We start from the raw sequence: 20395 nt of genomic DNA on the forward strand, positions 1-20395 counted from the left end.
GATACATTTCAGATGAAAACATGTATTAAGGTTAAAGTTCATCCTCGTTCTTCTAAGTGGGGTACCTGCTGACCCCACAGGTATACCTTTTATGATATCATACAGGTGTTTCATTCTTTTATTCCAAATTTCCTTTCAGTTACTTGTTGCATGTTGGATGTTGCAGATCATCAAACAAATTTCAATTAGACAAAGATAACCCGAGTAAATCCAAAAGGCAGATTGATGATTAATGATGATTTGAATGAAGTGAAAACAGCTATCCAAACCTACCTGGCCCTGTGTGAAAACGTAACTGTGTGAAAACGTAATTGGATCGATCTCCAGTTGGCGTGTCAACTTATTCTTGGGCAAGATACTGAGCCATGAGTTGCCCTGATGCATCCGTTGGCGTGTAACTGGTGTAAATAAAGTTCTTGAATCTCACATTTGCAAAAAATATCTTGCTGATCAGATGAACTTTTTTGAGTTTGAGTCCCGTTAAATCTAACACAACATTTAAACATGCAAGCCCCTGAACTAGCGATTCGCCAACAATGACCCCTATATGTGATCAGGAGGTAAATATTGCAGGGCAACAAATGTGTGAGCAACCAAACCTCAGAACTGATGCCCACTGGAAAGTTTGATCTTAAGTAATCTGTAATCAAAGGCAGATTTAACTAAAAAAGGTGACCAACAATTTAAAATGTGCTTTTTTTTAAAGCAGACTGTTAGAATGATCATTTAGTTTTTCCAATTTTTTTACGTTTCAAAATAAATTTAAATATCGCCAGAGCAAATGTTCACAGAGTGTAAAAAACAAAAACAAAAAACAACTGTTACCATAGCAACTCAGACCTGAAGACCCAAGTTCCAGAGTTAATTTTAAGACTATAAACTTTGCATTTTTTAATGCTTAATTAATTCATTTTATGGGTTGAATGTTATTTGTATTTGTTTTAATCCTATTTTGCACTACTGCTTACATATTGGCTACATTGATTAAATTTCAGTATGAGATTAAAAACTTTATTTATGTGCAATCAGTAATCTTTACATTCTTGTGCACAGATTTGTCAACATTTACTTTGGGTGGAAGAGACAACATGTAGTTAGCCTAATGAAGACATTTGTTCTACTCTGTGATAGCTATCGAGGGTGTACTCCACCTTTTGACCCTGTGACAGCTGGGGTGGAAATGGATCCAGATGGATGAACGGATGAGTAGATTGTAACTTTCTCTTCCTTTCTCCCCAATCATTCCTCTTATGTCCCTGCTCTCCTCCCTCCTCCTCCCCCTACCCTGAAAAGGTGGTCTATAAGAAAGCCGTCATGGCCGTCGGATCTCTGACGATCAATGAGGAGCGTTCTGAGGTCATCGATTTCTCCGTCCCGTTCGTGGAAACTGGGATCAGTGTCATGGTGTCCCGTAGCAATGGAACTGTGTCCCCATCAGCCTTCCTTGGTAATTGTCACCAAATAGCTGCTCTTCTCTTGTTAGACTGAGGAGAGAACAAGAAGAAAACCTGTCTTGTTTGCTTCTCTGGTTTGTGTTAGTATAGAACAGTGTTTGTTTTGAGTGTGTGTGTGTGTTCCCTCAGATACAGCACTGACAACATAATTCACTTCTGTTACACAGCTGTCAATACTTGCTCTTTCATCTGAGGGATTTAGCTGAATGCCCGCTTCCTGCCACAGCGACTCTCACTTACCTGAGAGGCACTTAACCGCAGGATTTTAACCTAAGAGACCACGGATATCCCCGTTATGGTTCCTCAGTCACGTTCATTTGATGCAGAGTGCTTTAACATTGACATCCACAACAGTTCGCGATGCCACTGACCCAATGCACACACAAGCTTACATGCAAATTGGCTGCAGGAATTTCCACGAAAAAGACAAACTCTAACACACACAGCAAGGACGCACACGCAAGTACACATGCTGACATGCGTGGAAGCATGCAGTTAGTGGTGTGAAAATGGAAATTATAAGGGCTTAGCAGGAAAACCTCATAATGGCTGCTTGCCACTCTGCACATGCACACTCAAATGCACACATCCCGGTGTGCGGCCCTATGCCAGCAGTGCTCTCCCATACATTAGAGCAGAGTTTAATCTCTGCAGTAATGTTAAGGGCTCAGAGGGAGGACAGGAGTGCTGACACCAGGGCTTTCTATACTGTACCCCTTATTCCACAGCCAAATAGGAGGAACGCCAGTATATATGCAAGTGGTTTGGGGTAGGTGGGTGGGGTGAGATCTGTAGGGCTTCTGAACTTAGAACGGTCTGCTTGGACATGGAGTTCTTCCCTCAGTATGTGTGTGTGTGTGCATACGGTATTTCTGACCTGTTTATTCCTTCAGTTTGTGGAAAGACGAGGAGTGTGCAAATGATAAGAAAAAGTGACGGATAAGCTATAAAAAGTGCAGTATTAGCTAAGCATTAGCACGACCTCTGTTCTCTTGACTTTCTCTCTTTCTTTCACAGAGCCATTCAGTGCATCAGTGTGGGTGATGATGTTTGTGATGCTCCTGCTGGTGACTGCAATGGCTGTCTTCATGTTCGAATACATCAGTCCTCTTGGCTTCAACAGAAACTTGGCACAGGGAAAAGGTGAGTACGGACACTAAAGCTTAATTTAGACTTCTGCACTGATTCTAGCCTATGCCAACATTTATGCCTGTGTTGCTGTGGTGCTGCTGCGTCACATTTCTAAGGAGGTACACGTCAAGTTATGCCGTAGGGTTTCAGGAGGGTTACAATATACCTACGACATAAATTTAACACAGAAGCACAAGTCCACTGCTCTAATATTGGGTAGTTTAAATTGCATGTCACTTGTTCTACAAATAGATTTTGAAATATTTGTTTTCTTTCTTTCTAATTTTATACCATCCATCTCGCTTTCCCACACACACTCTCTTTCCTCGTTTTCAGACCCTCACGGCCCTTCCTTCACCATGGGCAAGGCAGTGTGGTTGCTGTGGGGTCTGGTCTTCAACAACTCTGTGCCGGTGCAAAACCCAAAAGGAACCACCAGCAAGTTCATAGTGTCAGTATGGGCCTTCTTTGCTGTCATCTTCTTGGCCTCCTACACTGCCAACTTGGCCGCCTTCATGATTCAGGAGGAGTTTGTCGACCAAGTCACCGGGCTTTCAGACAACAAGGTAACGAAGAACGAATGAGGTAATTTTATGATATGTTTTTTGCAGGCCTTCAGTTTTATATCATACAACAGGATTAGAAAATCATCATAGGATGAAGGGGAAAATGAAGCATAGTACTAGTTTTTGTTGCGTGTGGCACTACCGTTCCTCTCACAAAGTTCCAGTCACCTGAATTCAAATGTACAAGTTTTACCGTTTTAAATCCAGCTGGAAATTGTGTTCTGTTGCTCCAGAATGAATTAACATGGGCTCTGTTTTATGCACTCAGAATCAAAATGACATGCATATAGAAAAATGCAGCAACAAACAGAAAGACTGGGATATTAAAAGAAAAGGTCAAGCCAAATGTAGTGAAACAGATTGGAGGGTTGGAGAAGGCTAGACAAAAGAGCAGAGTGCTTCCAAGGACAGAAATACAGATGTATTAGAGGCGATACTATCAAGAGAAGGCTGACATAGAGGGTTTTGACAACAAACAGACGGAGAGAGGGAGGGAGGGATGGTGTAAGAGGTACATCAATTGGCAGGAGAGAGACTGAGGACTAGCAAAAGGCCAAGACACACAAGATGGTACAAGACAACAGGCAGACAGATATGGGCCAGTTTGAAGGCTGAGGTAAGGGAAGAAAGGCATTAGGAGGGAGAAAATAGAATATGTGGAAAGACAGGGAGGGTTGGGAACGAAAGGAAACAGACAAGAAGGGCAAATGGCCGTTTAGACAGTTATGCTGAGAGAGGCTGGCCATCGAGCCAAATGCGACCGACAAAATGATGAAAAGCATTCCTCGTGCGGGGCCATGTTTTGTGTAGTTTACTTAAGGTGGGTTTAGACTGTTAGCAGGCACAAACAGATGCACTCTACTGTACCTATCAACCTGAGGGAAGGATGTTACACCACTAGTGTAAATTCTTATACTTTGGTACAACCATTTCCTTTAATATGCAATTATAATCATTTTATATGATGAGGCAAACACATTTTTTTCTAAAAGTAACATTTTTTTCTTCCAAAAGTTGCAGGACCAAAATGCTTCACAAAAGTGCACACACATACACACAACACTCTGGTGCATCAGTGCTCAACGAGATGAAGTTTAAGATTGCATCACTGCCCTCAATGCATTTGGGAAATATAGGCATAGTTTCCAAAGCAGGCTTTTGCCGTTGTTAGTTACCATCCCTAAGTTTGGTGCTTTACCTTTAGCTTTCTGGCTAGCTTGCTGTAGCTGTGATAGCATACATTCCTGTTGAATATTAGTAATGGACAGCGGTGTGAATCAGATAGCTCCCCTTCGCTGTCTTGTTATATCAGTGCGTGTAGGTGTGGTTACAGCTAATATGTATTTAAGCTAATGATGATGACAGATCTTTAAAGGCAGCAAATAGTTTACTACCACTCAGTCTGAAATGTTAGTACTGATAGTAGTGATATATGTACAGGCTCATCTCTACCATATACTTATGGTGCTCACAAACTATGTGCAGTGGACAAGATTTTGCACTTTCTAATGAAAAGTGGCAGCAGTGTAGAATAGGCTGGGTATCGTCACTGATTTCTAGAATCGTTTTGATTTTTCTATCTATAAAAAGAAAGAAGATTTTCCTGGCCTGGGATTTTATAGCAGATGACCTTAAAAATATTCTGCAGTAGATCAAAAATGAAAGAAAACCATTAATCAACATATGAACATTACCTGATGCTGCTGAAGTGAAGCAGAGCAAAGTTACAGAGGTTTTATTAGAGACACAGCCAAGCATTTTGCAATTTTGCATAATTTTAAAAAGTGAAAAGTTTAAATTTGTTCAGTATTGAACAGCAGAAATGAGGCTTTCTTTTCGGAAGTAATTAAAAGGAAAAAAACAGCGCTGTAAACAACGGCAGTCTTGTGCGTAAAAAGCAAGTGAATAATGCAGAAAACAGAGATTTTTAGATTGGAAACTGTTCTTGAAGTACAGAGACAGAGAGGTCTGCATGAAGTGTGATTTTATCGTGGTGGAAGCAAAACAGGAAAGGTCAGAGGGAATTCATGACGATGTTTATGTGAAGCAAAGTTTGGATCTTCTTTTGCTGCTGGTTCGGTCAATATTTTTGGAGAGAGATAAAAACCTGCAGCTTCAGAATCAGCTCAAAAAGGGCGTAAACACAAAGCGCAGACCCACAGAAACATCAGAATCAGCGAGCTGTCGGCTTTCAGCCCCGCCTGTGTCCGTGCCGTCGGGTGAGAAAAGCGACATCTCACTGATTCTGATCCGTCGGCGGGTCCACGCTTTGCTTTTACGTCTTTGTGCAGAATCCGTGTACCTGCTCTCATTTACTGTTTTAGGTGTTTGGTGGTTGTTGAAAGTTTGTGAGGTTTAACCTGAGATTCTGGCGTTTCGTGCAAAATACATTCATATTTAAAAATCGATTCTGGATTTTATTGAGTCAATATCACGTTATCCAAGCTAGAATCGATTTTAATCGATAAATCGATAATCAAAACCCACCCCTAGTGTAGAAGCTAGTTTAACTAGTGATCGTTTTAGCATCGCTGTTGGCATTGCTCAAAGATCATACTAAGTTACACAGGCATTATTTTACAGACTTTGTAGATTACATTTGGTGGATGTTTGTGCCAAATCTAGGAATAGAGAGCTTTAAGAATTGTATGCAAGTATAAATTTAAGTTGATTACATTAGTTACTAACAGAATTCTTAGAATGGTCTGTGAGACACCTGTGGGGAAGTACAATAGAACAAATTACTGGTAAATAAGTGTTTCTCCTAAAATTATACATTAACTGCACGACTGGTCGATCGCTGTGTCACATTGTTTTAATTTTAAATTCCTACTAACTGAAGCCTTCAAAAAAACGTTTTGTTTTTGTTTTTAAAAAAGTGTATTTTACATGTAACTTTCTTAAAGCTGCAGTATTTGTGCATTGGGTCCATTTCAGTCAATGGTGACAGGAAGAGCTGTTTTTATTTGTTTTAATAATTGATGAAGAGAAAGCAATGGATGTTTACTGAGCTGTTAAACTTGTTCTCTAAGCAGCCTGCTTCATGCACAAGTGGAGAGCAGTCAGTTAACAGGTCTTTGGTGTTTTATGGTGCATGGGGATTTGTCTTTGCAAATCTGGCTGCTCTTTCTCTGCTTTTCGGTTTTGTTTCGGTTTCTCAGCATTATAAAATTGCTTTTTGTGAAGCCTACAGACTTCAAAGTTCAAATGTAAACAATCTGCTGCTGTTGTTGGAGCTGTAGTAGCTTTCAGCGGCATTATGATGAAAGAAATAACTAGGTTCTGGCACTTTCCACATGCATCTACTTAGAAGAGATTTAAAACATCTAAATAATGTTAAAAAAAAACAGTCACATATGAGCAAAACATGTAGATTTGTAGACATGCAGACAAATTCTGGGAAGCGATGGGACATGAAAATGTAGCGTGGAGACCCCCAATGACTCAGTCACTAAAAATAGGATGGCACAATACGACCACTTTTGATCGCATGGCAATTACAGAGGTCACCTGGTGGGAGGCAGCCTTCGTCCAAACATTGACTGTCTGACTGCAGTCACTTTCAGACAGACTAGTGAAGGTTTGCAAATAATTGCAGTCTAGTTCATAAATGAGTGCAACTCTTCTGCAATGTGCCTCACTCTACGTAAAAGCAAGGTTGCACAGTGCCTGCTATAATTCAAACATTTTGTTTCAAATCTACGAGGTTCTGAGTAGACAACAAATGTAAGTTGTTAATGTAAATTTTTGTTTGACATGAATTTCTGTGGACATTGCAACAGATTTGTGATTTTTGCCAGTTTATCTCAGTTAATTGAAGTCATTCCATTTATTGGCATTTTGATGCACCAAAGTCGCTTTGAAGACTGGTGTGATCGCAGATCTGCTCTTCAACCATTTTAAAGGCAGCGAGGTTGCAAGTTCATTGCAAATAGTCTGAATAATTTTGTTCATGTCGTGATCTCCACTGTTTTATAGCATAATATTTACACACACAGAGAATAAAAAAACATAGTAAGACATGTATCCGTCTGCATGCCAAATATCCTCGGGCAAGATACTAACCCCAAGTTGCTCTCCAATACATCCATCAGAGTGTGAATGTCTCCGACTGTTCGGCAGGAACCACTTAAGCATAGAAAATTGTGAATGAGTGAAGGAAGCATGTTGCATAAACTCCTTTGAGTGCTCAGGTAAAGTAACAAACCGTTATACAAGAACCAGTCAGTTTATAGTGATTAGGAGATGGACGGGAAAGCAGAAGCAGAACAGACCAAAGAAGACCTGCAGGACAAAATAGAAGAAAATAAAGGAGTAGGGTGAGTTAATAAACATGGCAAAAACAATGAGATCGATCAAGGTTTCATGATAACCACAGACATTTGTAAGCAATATATTTATATGTTGCACAGAGTTACTATAATTTTATTGTGTTTTATTTTATTTGTTTTTATTCCATTTAGCTTGCGTAGGTTTGTAGGTTTGCTCCTTTCTGTGGTTTGTGGAGTCAACTGATACTCACATTGCCATCCAGTGTCTGTAAACATGTAACCTGTGCCTTGTTTAAGGTGAAAGTTTTTACCTATTTAATAAAACATATTCCAATTATAGTTATGTAACGTACATGGACATAATGTGTAGACTCTCAGTTTTCATTTGAGAGTATCCACATTCAAATTGGATGAAGGGTTTAAGAGTTTTAGCTCATGTGACATCCTTTTTTTTAAATGAGCAAAAGTAATTGGACAATTGACTCGAAGGCTGTTTCATGGGCAGGTGTGGGCAATTCTTTCATTATGTCATTACCAATTCAACAGATAAAAGGAAGATTTTGCTGTGAACAGACAATATGTGGTTAAAGGAGGTCTCCATGCAGGTGAAACAAGCCATCACTAAGCTGCAAAAACAGAAAATAAAACATCTGAAATGAAGAGATTGTGTTAAAAAAATGCTTTACTTCCTTACATTTTTATACAGTCTTTTTGTTCAACCCACTGAATTAAAGCTTAAAGTTTGCACTTCAACTGCACCAGAGTTGTTTCTTTTAAAATTCATTGTGGAACAGAAAACAAATATTAGAAAAAAAAGGTCTCTGTCCAAAAATTTATGGACCTGACTGTATATGTTCACAGTTTTATTACAGATTATTTAAGGCTTTTGATGTTGGCGTTTGACATTGAGCTTAGTTAATAAGAATAATTTGTGTGATACCTTTACATATCACTTTGATTTTAATACCTATTATTAGCACCTATACACCCTACATGCACTTACAGTACATAAGGAGAAAAGTGTTCTCAGGCTACTGAGAGAAATTTCTCCTCTGGGTTTTGAGTCTTTTACCCAGGTAACTGGATTTTGTCCTGTGAGAAACCTTCATATTTTAATTAGATTAGTGATTATTACAGTCATTACACACATTACCAGATTTAGGCCAGATGACTCACTTCACTCAAAGCTCACCTCTTACTGATGCTCTCCTTTCCCCATGGCATTGTATTGAAATGCAGTTTAATGTGCAGGGTTTGCGCAACCCTGCATATATTTGATCCAAACTGTGATCTCTTTCTAAAGCTAATCAAACAGATTTTGGCAGCTAACCTGCAAGTAAAAGTATACTGCTGTATCAAGGAAAAGACGCTAAAGTACATCTTATGGATAATTTGGTAAGACCTGGAGGTTTCTGACAGCATGGCAGTATTTGAAAGTTGAGAATACGTGCTTTTTTAAAATAGTCTTTGGAAACCCTGCATCAGAAAATCGTCCGGAAATCTTGCCAGAAAGCCTTGACGGACAACAATCCCCACGATCTGGTTGTGGCTATGTTGCAGGACGGTGAGTTCTTTTATCTACACCTATCTTAGCCTCAAATCCTCTCCTGCCTCCGCTCCTTCATTTTGTCGTCAGCTCTGCATTAAGCTTTCGTTAGCAGCAGCTGGTGCAGTTCTTAAAAGCCCTTCACTGGTAATTATCAAGCAAGAGAAGAGTGCTTTTCAAGTCTGAATCCCAACCCGCCACTCCACCACACCCCAACCAGCCCCTGTCACCCCCCTCTCACTCCTCCTGGGACATTTACCCTCTCCTGACCTAAAAGCTTCTATTTAACCTTAAGAAAGGCACAAATGAAGAAAAGATGAAGAAGGAGAAGTAAACAATAGCAAGGACTGTGGGAGGAGAGAATGTCTCCTAAGGGCTGTTGCTTGTCATGCTGACAAACACACTGTGTGACATCTCCACTAACATATGAATGCGCACTCGTATGCACAGCGCAGTTTGACTTGTCGACACGCGCTCACACTCACCCTGACCTGATTACACAGCAGAGACACATATATGTGCCGTCAGATGCAGCATGTATAAACGCTTAGAAATATGCTCAAATATATTATGCAGATTCGTTTTTGATGCAAGCAAACAGTGCATCGTTTTTGCAAACAATCAAGCAGATGAGTTTTGTGTATGTTGAACAGACAGAGAAAACAACAGGAATGCTAATAATCTGCTAATGAAATCCTCCAGTAGCAGCCTACAAGTGGAGTCAATCATGTGTTGTATGAATACGTTAAAGCAAAGTAAAGTAAGCCTGTAAGCGTTTGAGATGACATGCAGTGTTATGTTTCTGAGAACCGCTTTAATAATATGGACTGAAACCGTCGGCGCACAAACTAGCACAGCATGTGGTTAGAGTGAGGCTCATAAATACACACTTGTAATTGATAGGGTTTGTCTGCTTCTGGCACCGAGGGCAGATTGTTACCACAGTGCTGGAGGGTTGGTTTTTACCTCAGCTACAAGCACGCTTGGACAAAACTCTTGACCTGTACTCTGATACACTGATTATACCTGAGAGGGGGTTTGTGGAGGAGGCAGAGAGAAATGATGGGAGAATTTAAAAAGAAAAGAAAATCAGCGAGTGGATGGGAAACTACGGCACCAGTGGTTCCTTCAGTAAGGGTTGCTCTTGAAGTGTTGTGGGGGTTTTTTTTTTTAGAAATTCAAATGAAGATGTGTAACCTCAGCTTTTCCTTTTCCTTCTCCATTGTTCTTCTCATCACAGTTTCAGAACCCATATGCTTACTCGCCTCCGTTCCGCTTTGGGACCGTTCCAAATGGTTCCACTGAAAGAAACATCAGGAAGAACTATCCCGCCATGCACCAGTATATGGTGAAGTATCACCAAACTGGAGTCCAGGATGCACTCGTCAGCCTCAAAACGGGGTAAAGAGACACTTTGTGTGCATGGGTTTTTGTGAGTTTGTTGGTAAGTGCACTTTTACATCATTCATATGTGTGTAGTTTTTTGTGAAAACCTAGGCCTGTGAAGTGTACTTCTTTCATGCCTGAATGTATCCACGCTTGTGTGTGTGTGTCTGTGGTGACAGGTCCTGTGAGACTGTGGATGAATGGGCTTCCTCATTGGGAACAGCAAGGGTTATTTTTAGCGCTGGACTCTATAGTGGGACTGATAGTGTGTAAAGGGGGTGAGGAGTGGGGCGGTTATCAGTCTAACCAAGGAGAGATCTAAAGAGTGTGTGGATGAAAAAATAAAGGTAAAGATGGGGGGAAAGAAAAGTGAGGACCAGAGTCAAGAGGAAGAGGGTAAGAGTTGAAACCCAAGTGCCAAATGTTTAATTGCAGAAAATGAAGCACAAATGGGCCAAGAGACTAGAGAATAAGAACATAGAGAGTGCACTGGAAAAGAAAAGTGAGGCAAGGAGAGGATAAAGAAGGGCAGAGAAAAGGGACAGGAAAGGAAGTATGGAGCATCAAGGATAAGAGAGACGGGAGGGAAAATGAGAACGTTAAATGACAATCGGTCGTTGAGATGACAAGAGGATATTTTTAATTGGTCACTGGCAATGGGGTGGGATCCAATTAGAGGTTCTATAGCTCAGACAACAGGCTGCCCCCAGGGAGAAATTAAATAGAGAAACAATAGATCCTCTCAGCTCCTTATCTTCCATCCACAAGTTACAGTATAAGAAAGCTGGATGTAAACACAGCATCTATGGTACTGTTAGGCACTCTGGCTTCTGTTGTTTTATTCACATGCAACATATATACATGTGTTGAAGTAAACTAATGCTTTGTGCACAACAGCTTATAAGTATACAAAAAAACAAGCTTATCTGTGTATCTGTGGACTCCACCTGCTGAAGGTGTCTGCAGTCAGTAATGCAGTCATTGATATTTCGGCTCTGTGGCATAAGCAGTTGAGCAGCACTGCACCATTCAGCTATTTGGGGCTCGATGGCTGGATTAACTGTGATCACACATAATGCTGAGAGGCTTTACACACAAAGACACACACAAAATCTGTCACAGCCACAGGAACCAAGAATATTCACAGGGGAGCGAAATTGATTTGATTTAATTATTGTTACTCTTTAAAAATAAGCAAAGTTCAACTGTTTTAATGGTTATGGTTAATTTAAAGGGTATTAAAATGTTGTGTTAATACATGTGTTTCAGAGGAGTTTGGAAGTTTATAATGCTTGAACCACCGCATCAGCGTCGCACTGTAACACACTCGATTCTCCAGTATTGAAAACATCTTCAGTCTTAAGAAGTTGATGATTGCCAAATTCAAGTTAGCAACTTTTTCCCCACTTTTTTCAGAAAAAAACACCCATCTATTATGATGAATCATACAGTTTCTCTACATTGGTAACAAAGTCTGACAGTAACAGAGTGGACAATTAATTGCTAGAATAAATGCTAAAAGCACATGGCACAAATCAAATCATGGTTAAAATCCCTATCTGATCAATAATTATTGGTGTTTTCATCATGGTATAATGCTATTATAGTGACAAGTTTGGCATTAAATGCAAAAAACCCAGTAAACATATCTCCATGTGCTTAAGATTTTGTCAGTAACTGTATGTGACATCCTTTTCTGTAGCTTACATAGTTGTGGGAGCAATTCAAGCAATTTATATATTGATTGGTTTTCAGACACAAATTTTTTAGAGAATATATTTTTTAAATAATTTGAATATAATAGAATTATGAAAATCAACTATTTTGGGAGTTTTTAAATATTAAAAAATTAATGCAAAGATATTTTGATTGCAATAGTGCAGTGTTTCCCAACCTTTTGGAGCCACGGCACATATTTCACATTAGAAAAATTACACGGCACACCACCAAACAAAAATGTACAGAAGAGGATTAGGGCCACTGGGAAAAAAAAAAGTGGGAACATCTTTTTTTTTTTTTTATTCTGAGAAAAAAGTCAGAATTGCCTTTTTTTGTTCAGAATTCTGACTTTTTTCTCAGAATTAAAAAAAAAAAGATGTTCCCACTTTTTTTTCAGTGGCCCTAATCCTCTTCTGTAAAACTGTCACAAACAGCATATTGATAATTTTTCCCCTCGCAGCAGGCCTAGTGGAATTAGCTTGGTTTGTCCCCAGTATACCTTTTTTGCTTTCTTCTGACCTGTACTCATGCTGGGGCCTTCATCTGGGTTGGAATTTTCTCCAGGACCCAGGTCAGGGGTCCGTTCTTCGTACCTCGATAAGTAAGTTAGCTGGATTTGATTGTTGACGATTTCGCGTGATCCTGGATCGTTCGGTGCCCCGAAGCTCATCCAGGACTTGCTGTCATAGCAACAGGTCCGTAAGCGTAAACCTGCTCGGGAGCAGGCTTACTTTATGTAAACAGGATTAGATCGCGGCCACTCAGGTATGTCCGCTTCATTTATATGAAAGCAACAGCGATATTTTACCACTGTTTTACCATAAATAAATATTATCAATGTAACTAAAGATAATGCAGTATTTGATTATTTTATTGATTTCATACAGATACATGAAATACAGTACATTTCCTAAAAAAAGGTAAATGTACTATTATTAATCATTCTATTTCATGTATTTGATTATTTCAGATGTAATTCATATTTTAGAGTAGTAATAGTAAATTACTTCATGTAAGCAAGATGAGAGACCACGGCTATAAAAGCGAAGGTGGATTTGGGAAGTCTGTTGCAGCCATGTTCTGTCCGTATACGCGAGCCACCCATTGCGGAAGGTGCAAGATTGATAAGGAGAGTTTTCAGAATTCAGCGTATATTGCGGGACAGACAGGATCCTTTAGCTCAGCGCGACAGTGTGCTCATAGAGAGATATCGATATTCCCGTGAGGGTATTATTTACTTAACCAAATTGTTGACGAGGGGGTGCAGGACCACCACCTGTCTTTTTTTGCTTTGCCCTTTTCTTGGTTGCTGTTATGAACAAACAAACAGATTATTTCAGGCTCTCTTTTCAAGAGACTAAAAGCAATATAAGTGATAAATATTACCATTCTGTAGAATATTCTTATATTTCACTTTTACTTGTTCCCATGTTCTAGTGGGTCCTGTCGTGGCTCTAATGTGAAAGAGGATATAATGTAATATAATATAATATGATATAATGTAATATAATATAATAAATTTACCCTACTGCCTACTGGTGTTGGCCAGAGGGGCCGATGGCGCGATATGGCAGCCTCGCTTCTGTCAGTCTGCCCCAGGGCAGCTGTGGCTACAACCGTAGCTGCTTCCACCAGTGTGTGAATGTGAGAGTGAATGAATAGTGGCATTGTAAAGCGCTTTGGGTGCCTTGAAAAGCGCTATATAAATCCAATCCATTATTATTATTATTATTATTAAATTACTTACTAGTTTAATGTGTCAGCAACTTTCTGCCAGCCCTCTCTCCTTGCTTTTGCAGCCTTTGCAGTGTTCCCTTGCATTTTAATTAAACTCTGAAACTCCTGAAATCCCTCAATCAAGAGTTCTTGCTCTGCTGCCGTAAAATACTGAGCGCGCTCCTTCGACATTTTCGCCGACCAATCAAAGGGTTGCCGATCAATGTTTCTACTATCGATGCGTAGCCCCTTTTAGGACACCCAGTGATCTCACATTACTTCATCCAGCTATACTAATCGTCAACAACAGGTGTGTTCGGAGAACCGGAATAGCGAGCTCAAAGTTAGCGCGATGATTTGATCTTGGATGTAGTAAGCGAGGTACGAAGAACGGACCCCAGGTGGAACCAGATAGTCTTCCACAGCACACCTGGTTGGGAAATACTGCCATAGTGGACAAAAACAAATGAAGACAACAAGAAATAATATAAAGAACTCTAGGAAAACCAGGAGAGAATGCCAATAACAATATTTTATGTGACTCAAAAACTCTTTAGACTTTTGACAAATGGAATTTTTTGGCAAATTATTACAGCTGATTATTCAAAGGTTAAAACCCCCCTTTGGGCCACAATAAAACAGCCACTTAGGTTTCACAGTGATGTTGTTAATCATTAACATTTCACGGTTTGCCAGATTCTTAGCATTTATGGTGTGAATTCAGCTAATGATACTTGTCTTTGTTGTTTTATGATAGTTTAAACACCTTATGTTATGTAGGCTACACTGCAGAGAGATGTCCTGCAATAGTAAAGGAAAACTCAGAGTGACACTCAGTGTTCATTTAAAGGTGTAGATGTAATCTGGCAAGAAAATGTTTTACAATCTTTCACCGTCATGAACGTGTGGCAGATAAGTGGTGGTTGAATTCCCGTCCAATTCACGTGAGCTACAGCGTGTCTGGCTAGCATCTGCAAACATGCACAAACAAATCCCTGCTTACAGAAATGCACCAGTGCACACTTTCATCTGTTCAATCGCACACACTTGCTGACACACACTCCTGGTTCCCCCACGTTTGGATACACAGCTTGCCTGTGGATGGAGCCAGTGCTGGGTTAAGCTAATTACACAGCTAAACTATCGGCTGTGAGTCTCCGTTAGAGGACTGCATGTGACATTCAGTAAATGCCAACCAGTCACTGCACTATTAGCGGGGCTCTATATGTGTGTGTGTGTGTGTGTGTGTGTGTGTGTGTGTGTGTGTGTGTGTGTGTGTGTGTGTGTGTGTGTGTGAGAGAGAGAGAGCATTTACAGGCAATGAGATGGTAACAGAGCAGTGGATACTAACGGCATCTGTTACATTGAAAATGTCAGTTGAAGTGCGGGAGCTTCAACTTTCCACTTTGCAGCCCACTTATTTATGAGTCCTTCTGTGTGCGAGTGTGAAAAGCGAGACAGTGTAAATGTTTGAGTCTGTCTAAAGTTTGTTTAGGTCGTCCAGGCGCCTCCAAGGTCCTATCATCAGTGAAGCGTGGTGTATTGAACCGCCACCACTCCCCACTGTGTCCTCTGTGTGTTTGGTTATGCTTGGGTTGCAGTCCTATTGGAGATGATTTAACACTTTAAAATTGATCTGCAAGCAACACGTTCTTTAAAAAAAACAAAAAAGCCCATCTTCTGTTTTCTTTTTCATCTCTTCACTTCTCACTGACTCGCTTTAAAAAAAGGCTAAACATCTTACCATTTCCCTTTATTTGTCTGTTTTTTGCCTGTTTTTTTGTTTTTGTTTTGTTTTGTTTTCTCTCTCTCGCCCCACAGCAAGCTGGATGCCTTCATCTATGACGCTGCAGTGCTGAACTACATGGCCGGTAGAGATGAGGGATGTAAGCTGGTGACCATTGGTAGCGGGTAACTATCCCTATAATTCAGTTATTTGTAGAGTAATCCTTCAATGAGTAATCATGATTACTCATTAAAAGCATGTTACTTACTAAACTGAAGCTTCGTATTAGCTTAAGCTAAACATTAGCGGTAGTGGCTGACTCTATCCTCTGTCTCTTAATTTAAAAAACTTTCTTTGTAGCTTAATAGAGTGGTATCACAATTAAACATGTACACAAATAATTGTCTTTAGAGGGGAGTGCAAAATTTTGTTGATCTTGTTGGAAAGTATGACCTCACTTTCCATGTTATGCAACGTGAGAATGATCCCAAAGACACTACCAATGCAGTAAAGCAGACGGGGAGGAGAAAACAGTGGAACATAATGTGGGATCATGCTGACAGAGAACAGAAGAAAAGAAAGTCAACATCCAAAGAGGAACTTTGACCTTCAAGAAGCCTGAAGAACTATTCCTGAAGACAACTTAAAGAAATAGCAAGAAAGTTGCCTAAGAGAGGTCAGGCTGTGTTGAAGAATAAAGGTGGTCGTACCAAATGTTGACTTTGAAGATTATTAGAATTGTACAAACTCTTTTTTGCCCTGTTTCAATAATTGCTGCACCCATTTCCCATTTTACTAGCAAAATGAGGGGTTGCACAGCACTGTATGTTATTGAAGACATTCGTAATTAGAGTTACGCTATATGCTATATTTGTGTATGTGTGCATGTGTATTTCAGGTACATCTTTGCTACCACCGGGTATGGGATTGCTCTACAAAAAGGTTCCTACTGGAAACGACAGGTGGACCTGGCTATCCTAGCAATTATCGGCGATGGTGAGAAACACATACACAGCACTCTCATACAAATTCAAAGTGCATGACACTACCCACAAAGGCAAAAGGTTACACTGCCAGTCCTGTAATTCACCCGCCACACACTCACATGCAAACATCTCTGCTGCCTTGTCTGTGCCTGACAACACAAAGGGAAGGCAGTGAAGTATAAATAGTCCTTTGATGTTATTCTGGAGACAAAGGCTGCTCTAAACAGAGGGCAGAGTGTGTAAGTTATTCTAATGTATTCCTCTCTGCAGCACCAGATGTGTGTGCGTGTATGTACTCTATCTGAATTACCAGATTCCTTTATTACAGTTGCCTCAAAAGTTTTTACTTAAACAAATTTCTTACTGCAAAACAGCGCGAACACGAGACAGCCAGAGCTCTTAGTGACAAGATTCATTTACATTTTACATCGAAAGCGTTTTGCTGATGCGAGCGTTCACAGCCACTCACAGTAAGTGCACTGAAGTTGATTAAATGAACATTGGTGTCACAATAATCCCCTCTAACTGAATCTTATCAGGGCTTCTGAGCATGCAGGCCACACTCCATCATGTTTCCATAGCTGGATAATTTTGATAGGAATCAGGCTCTGTGTTTTTGTTTTGCCTTATCTTCTCCTGATAATTAATACTTCTTTGCAGTCCAATCTCTTCATACTTCTTTGCACCATGTGTTATAGCTTCTGGTATAAACTAGTTGTCGTGCACCCCCACCCACCCACAAACACACACACAAAGAGAAAGACAAATGCCAAAAAGATAAAGATAAAGGTGAACAGAGCAAGTGAGAGGGATAAAAGGAAATGGCACGAGACAAAGACCTAAAAAGAAAGTTTGTGTAGCAAGAGGAAGGAGAAATGAATGAAATAGTGATGACAGCGTCAGAAAAGAGGCAGCGTGCACGGAGGTCAGAGAGAGGTAAAAAAAGAAAAGAGGATGAGGCACAGGGCATGGGACAAGAGCAAGACAAGGAAAGCAAGTGTGTCTGGTAGAGATGGGAAGTGACAGAAGGGCAGGTACTTGATAGATGACAGTGACTTGTTGTCTCGGCAGATGCTACATGATCAGATAGACAGAATGTGGGCGGAAAGCATATGGCATTTCATGGGCAAGGAAGAGACAAAGAGAAGATTAATCTGGAGAAAAGTAGAGAGGGAAGGGAGGTGAAGAAGGAAAAGAGACAAAAAAGGAGGTGGCCTGGAAGCCAGTGCCACACTTCGTGTAGTGGTTTTTAAAAACAACAACAAATGTTCACATAAAATACATATAATTAGAAAACTGTAACGTCCTGTTGTCTTAGCAGCACCTGTTTGGCAAGTTCTCCACACTTGTGCTCTTACCATTTTTTTTCCCATTCTACATAAAGCACAGTGCTGAACATATGCATTTCTCATTGCATTTCATATCATCAAGTCACGTTTGGGAATGGTTTAATTTTGATTTATGAGGTAGGCTTATTGTAAAACATAGATACAAATTTTGAAGGAATCTGCTGAACTGGACTGACACATAAAGTCTGAGCTGCTCCATGCTACATGTTTTTTAAACCCGACTTGTAGGGACTTGTGTTCCTGTGTTCCAACCGACTGAACACCAGACTATAGCTTGAGCCGTGTGACTACTGAAACGAGAACAAAATCTGAATTTCAGCAATAGTTTCCCCTCTGGAGAAAAAGCAACAGCATGAGCAGCAGCCTTTCCCTTGAATAGATTAAACAAAAAGTGGAGACAAAGTCACATGTTGATAACAATGTCATTCACCTTAATTTGCTTTTGAAGCCAGTTCTCGGCATGCCATAATTTCATTTAAAAGGTAGCATGGCTACGTCTAGTCATGTATTTGCAAGTCTGACATGAGATAAATGTTCTTCAATTGTACCAACAGGCTAATGATGTCTTATTGAGTCTGCACCCCAAAGACATCTAGCTGAACACCACCATGATATTTGTCTTTCCCACTAGCAGCCTTAGTTATCCGGCCCTGAATGACACCGATTGGATTAGCCACGCGCCAAATGTCACAGAGGAAGCCGGAAAAAGAGGGGGAACAGAGGGAAAGGAACATAGAGTAAGAAATGAGGAAAGATAAGGTCTTTATTCCTTTGTACCTTTTTTTATCCACATTTAAGAAACATATATTTGCCCTGTTGGCCAACATAGAGGAGACGGTAAGCCCAGTGACAAGTGACAGAATATAAAGGTGCTACCAGCCATTGAATTTATAGATTGCCTTTCTAGGGTAGAAATGCAGTATTTACATTCTTTATACTCAATTAGAGTTCATTCAGGACCACTAGTCAAAAGAAAATGATTATTTTTAACTGCAAGAATTTATATTTGGCTGTACTCTGTGACTCTGTTGAAGGAAAATTAGGAGTGTGGGCTACAGTGAGGTCCCAGCGCAGAACACCAAGTATGACATTGATTATGTGCAACACAGAATAGGAAAGTGCAGTTGTTGAAGTAGTGGGCTGCAAAGCGGTTTGCAGAGCATGGCAATACTGCACGCCGTACAATCCTCAGTTTCTGTCTGTATCAAGGATCTCACCATTGGCCTAAAATAAATTTGCAGCAGCTTTTAAGTTAACAGTAAATTTCTGACTTGTCTAAACATGGAAATCCTGTATGCCATTATGTTTTTGAGCTATTTGGTAAAGGATTTGTTGTTTTCCTTTCAGGTGAAATGGAGGAACTAGAAGCCCAGTGGCTCACAGGAATTTGCCACAATGAGAAGAATGAGGTGATGTCCAGTCAGCTGGATATTGACAACATGGCAGGGGTCTTCTACATGCTGGCCACAGCCATGGGGCTTTCCCTCATTACCTTTGTCTCTGAGCATCTCTTCTACTGGAGGCTTAGATACTGCTTCACTGGGGTCTGCTCCGGCAAGCCGGGTCTTCTTTTCAGCATCAGTCGGGTAAGCACCCATTTTTGTAAGTATTTAGGTTGCATAAAAATGAAATTCTCTATGAATCGTTGAGGAGCTTTTTGCATTTCCACTGCAGGAGTCAACTGGAAAGTAAATTTTTGGTTAAATCATTTTATCCCCCAAAAAGTCCCTCTACTGAAGCGATGATTTTGACTCTGATATATTACTGCTGCTGATTCACTAACCCTAATTGCAAAACAGCCATCCACTTTCAGCCGACGCACAACTTGAATGAACTTCATGATCACTACTGTTACTGTGTCGTCCATCTCTCACTTTACATACTTCTGCATTACAGCCATCTACTAGCATGGTGGTTTGTTCTATAGCTGCGCACCATAGGGTTAAAAACAGCTTTTGCTGTTTCATGTGATCTTTAGTTTAAGTTGCTTGAAAAACAAACAGACGAAAGAGATGCTTTTGGTGAAAAAGTAGCAGCTTAGAGGGTTAACAGCGGATGTGTCCAAGGCGATGAGCTGCAGTGAAGATTGCAGCTAGACTCGTGGGCTAATAATGTATTATTGGGGTTAGACAGCTCTCTCTTAGTTCTATTTTCTGTCAGCAGAATAAAAGAAAAGAGCAAACATGCACACATACGGGCAGGGAAAGAAAACTGCTGATAAGCTAAGAAACTGAGTTAAACAAGGGAAAGGCGGGACAGCAATACAAAGGAGGATGAGAGGCAGGAGCGCGGGGGGGAGGGATCACGAGGCGGACCTGAATATCGACAAGATAGATCCTAATAGATCCTAATTGCAACATGTTTTTTGGGGGGTAAAATGATGGCAGCTCATGCCAAATCAATGTATTTTCTCTCATTTTTCTAAAAGGTCAGCATTGTCCCGTATTGTGTATATGAACATACAATGGAGACGTGTGTCTCTAAAAGCAGCAAGTTTCTTTGCTCTCATTTTAAAGCTGTGTATGTGAAAGTTAAAAGTGATGTT

The 20395-nt window shown here is 40.3% G+C and overlaps 1 protein-coding gene across 1 annotated transcript in view; it reads left to right on the forward strand.

The window, feature by feature from the left end:
- grin2aa (glutamate receptor, ionotropic, N-methyl D-aspartate 2A, a) overlaps window positions 1–20395 on the forward strand; it is a 123049-nt gene that overhangs the window by 95972 nt on the left and 6682 nt on the right. The window contains exons 7-13 of the mRNA XM_026165463.1: window positions 1294–1447; window positions 2472–2597; window positions 2922–3151; window positions 10209–10369; window positions 15611–15700; window positions 16414–16511; window positions 19198–19436. Of these exons, the coding sequence (XP_026021248.1) occupies window positions 1294–1447; window positions 2472–2597; window positions 2922–3151; window positions 10209–10369; window positions 15611–15700; window positions 16414–16511; window positions 19198–19436 (1098 nt within the window). The remainder of the gene's footprint in view (window positions 1–1293; window positions 1448–2471; window positions 2598–2921; window positions 3152–10208; window positions 10370–15610; window positions 15701–16413; window positions 16512–19197; window positions 19437–20395) is intronic.

This window comes from Astatotilapia calliptera, chromosome 4 (assembly GCF_900246225.1).
Source record: "Astatotilapia calliptera chromosome 4, fAstCal1.2, whole genome shotgun sequence".
NCBI classification, from domain to species: Eukaryota; Metazoa; Chordata; class Actinopteri; order Cichliformes; family Cichlidae; genus Astatotilapia; species Astatotilapia calliptera.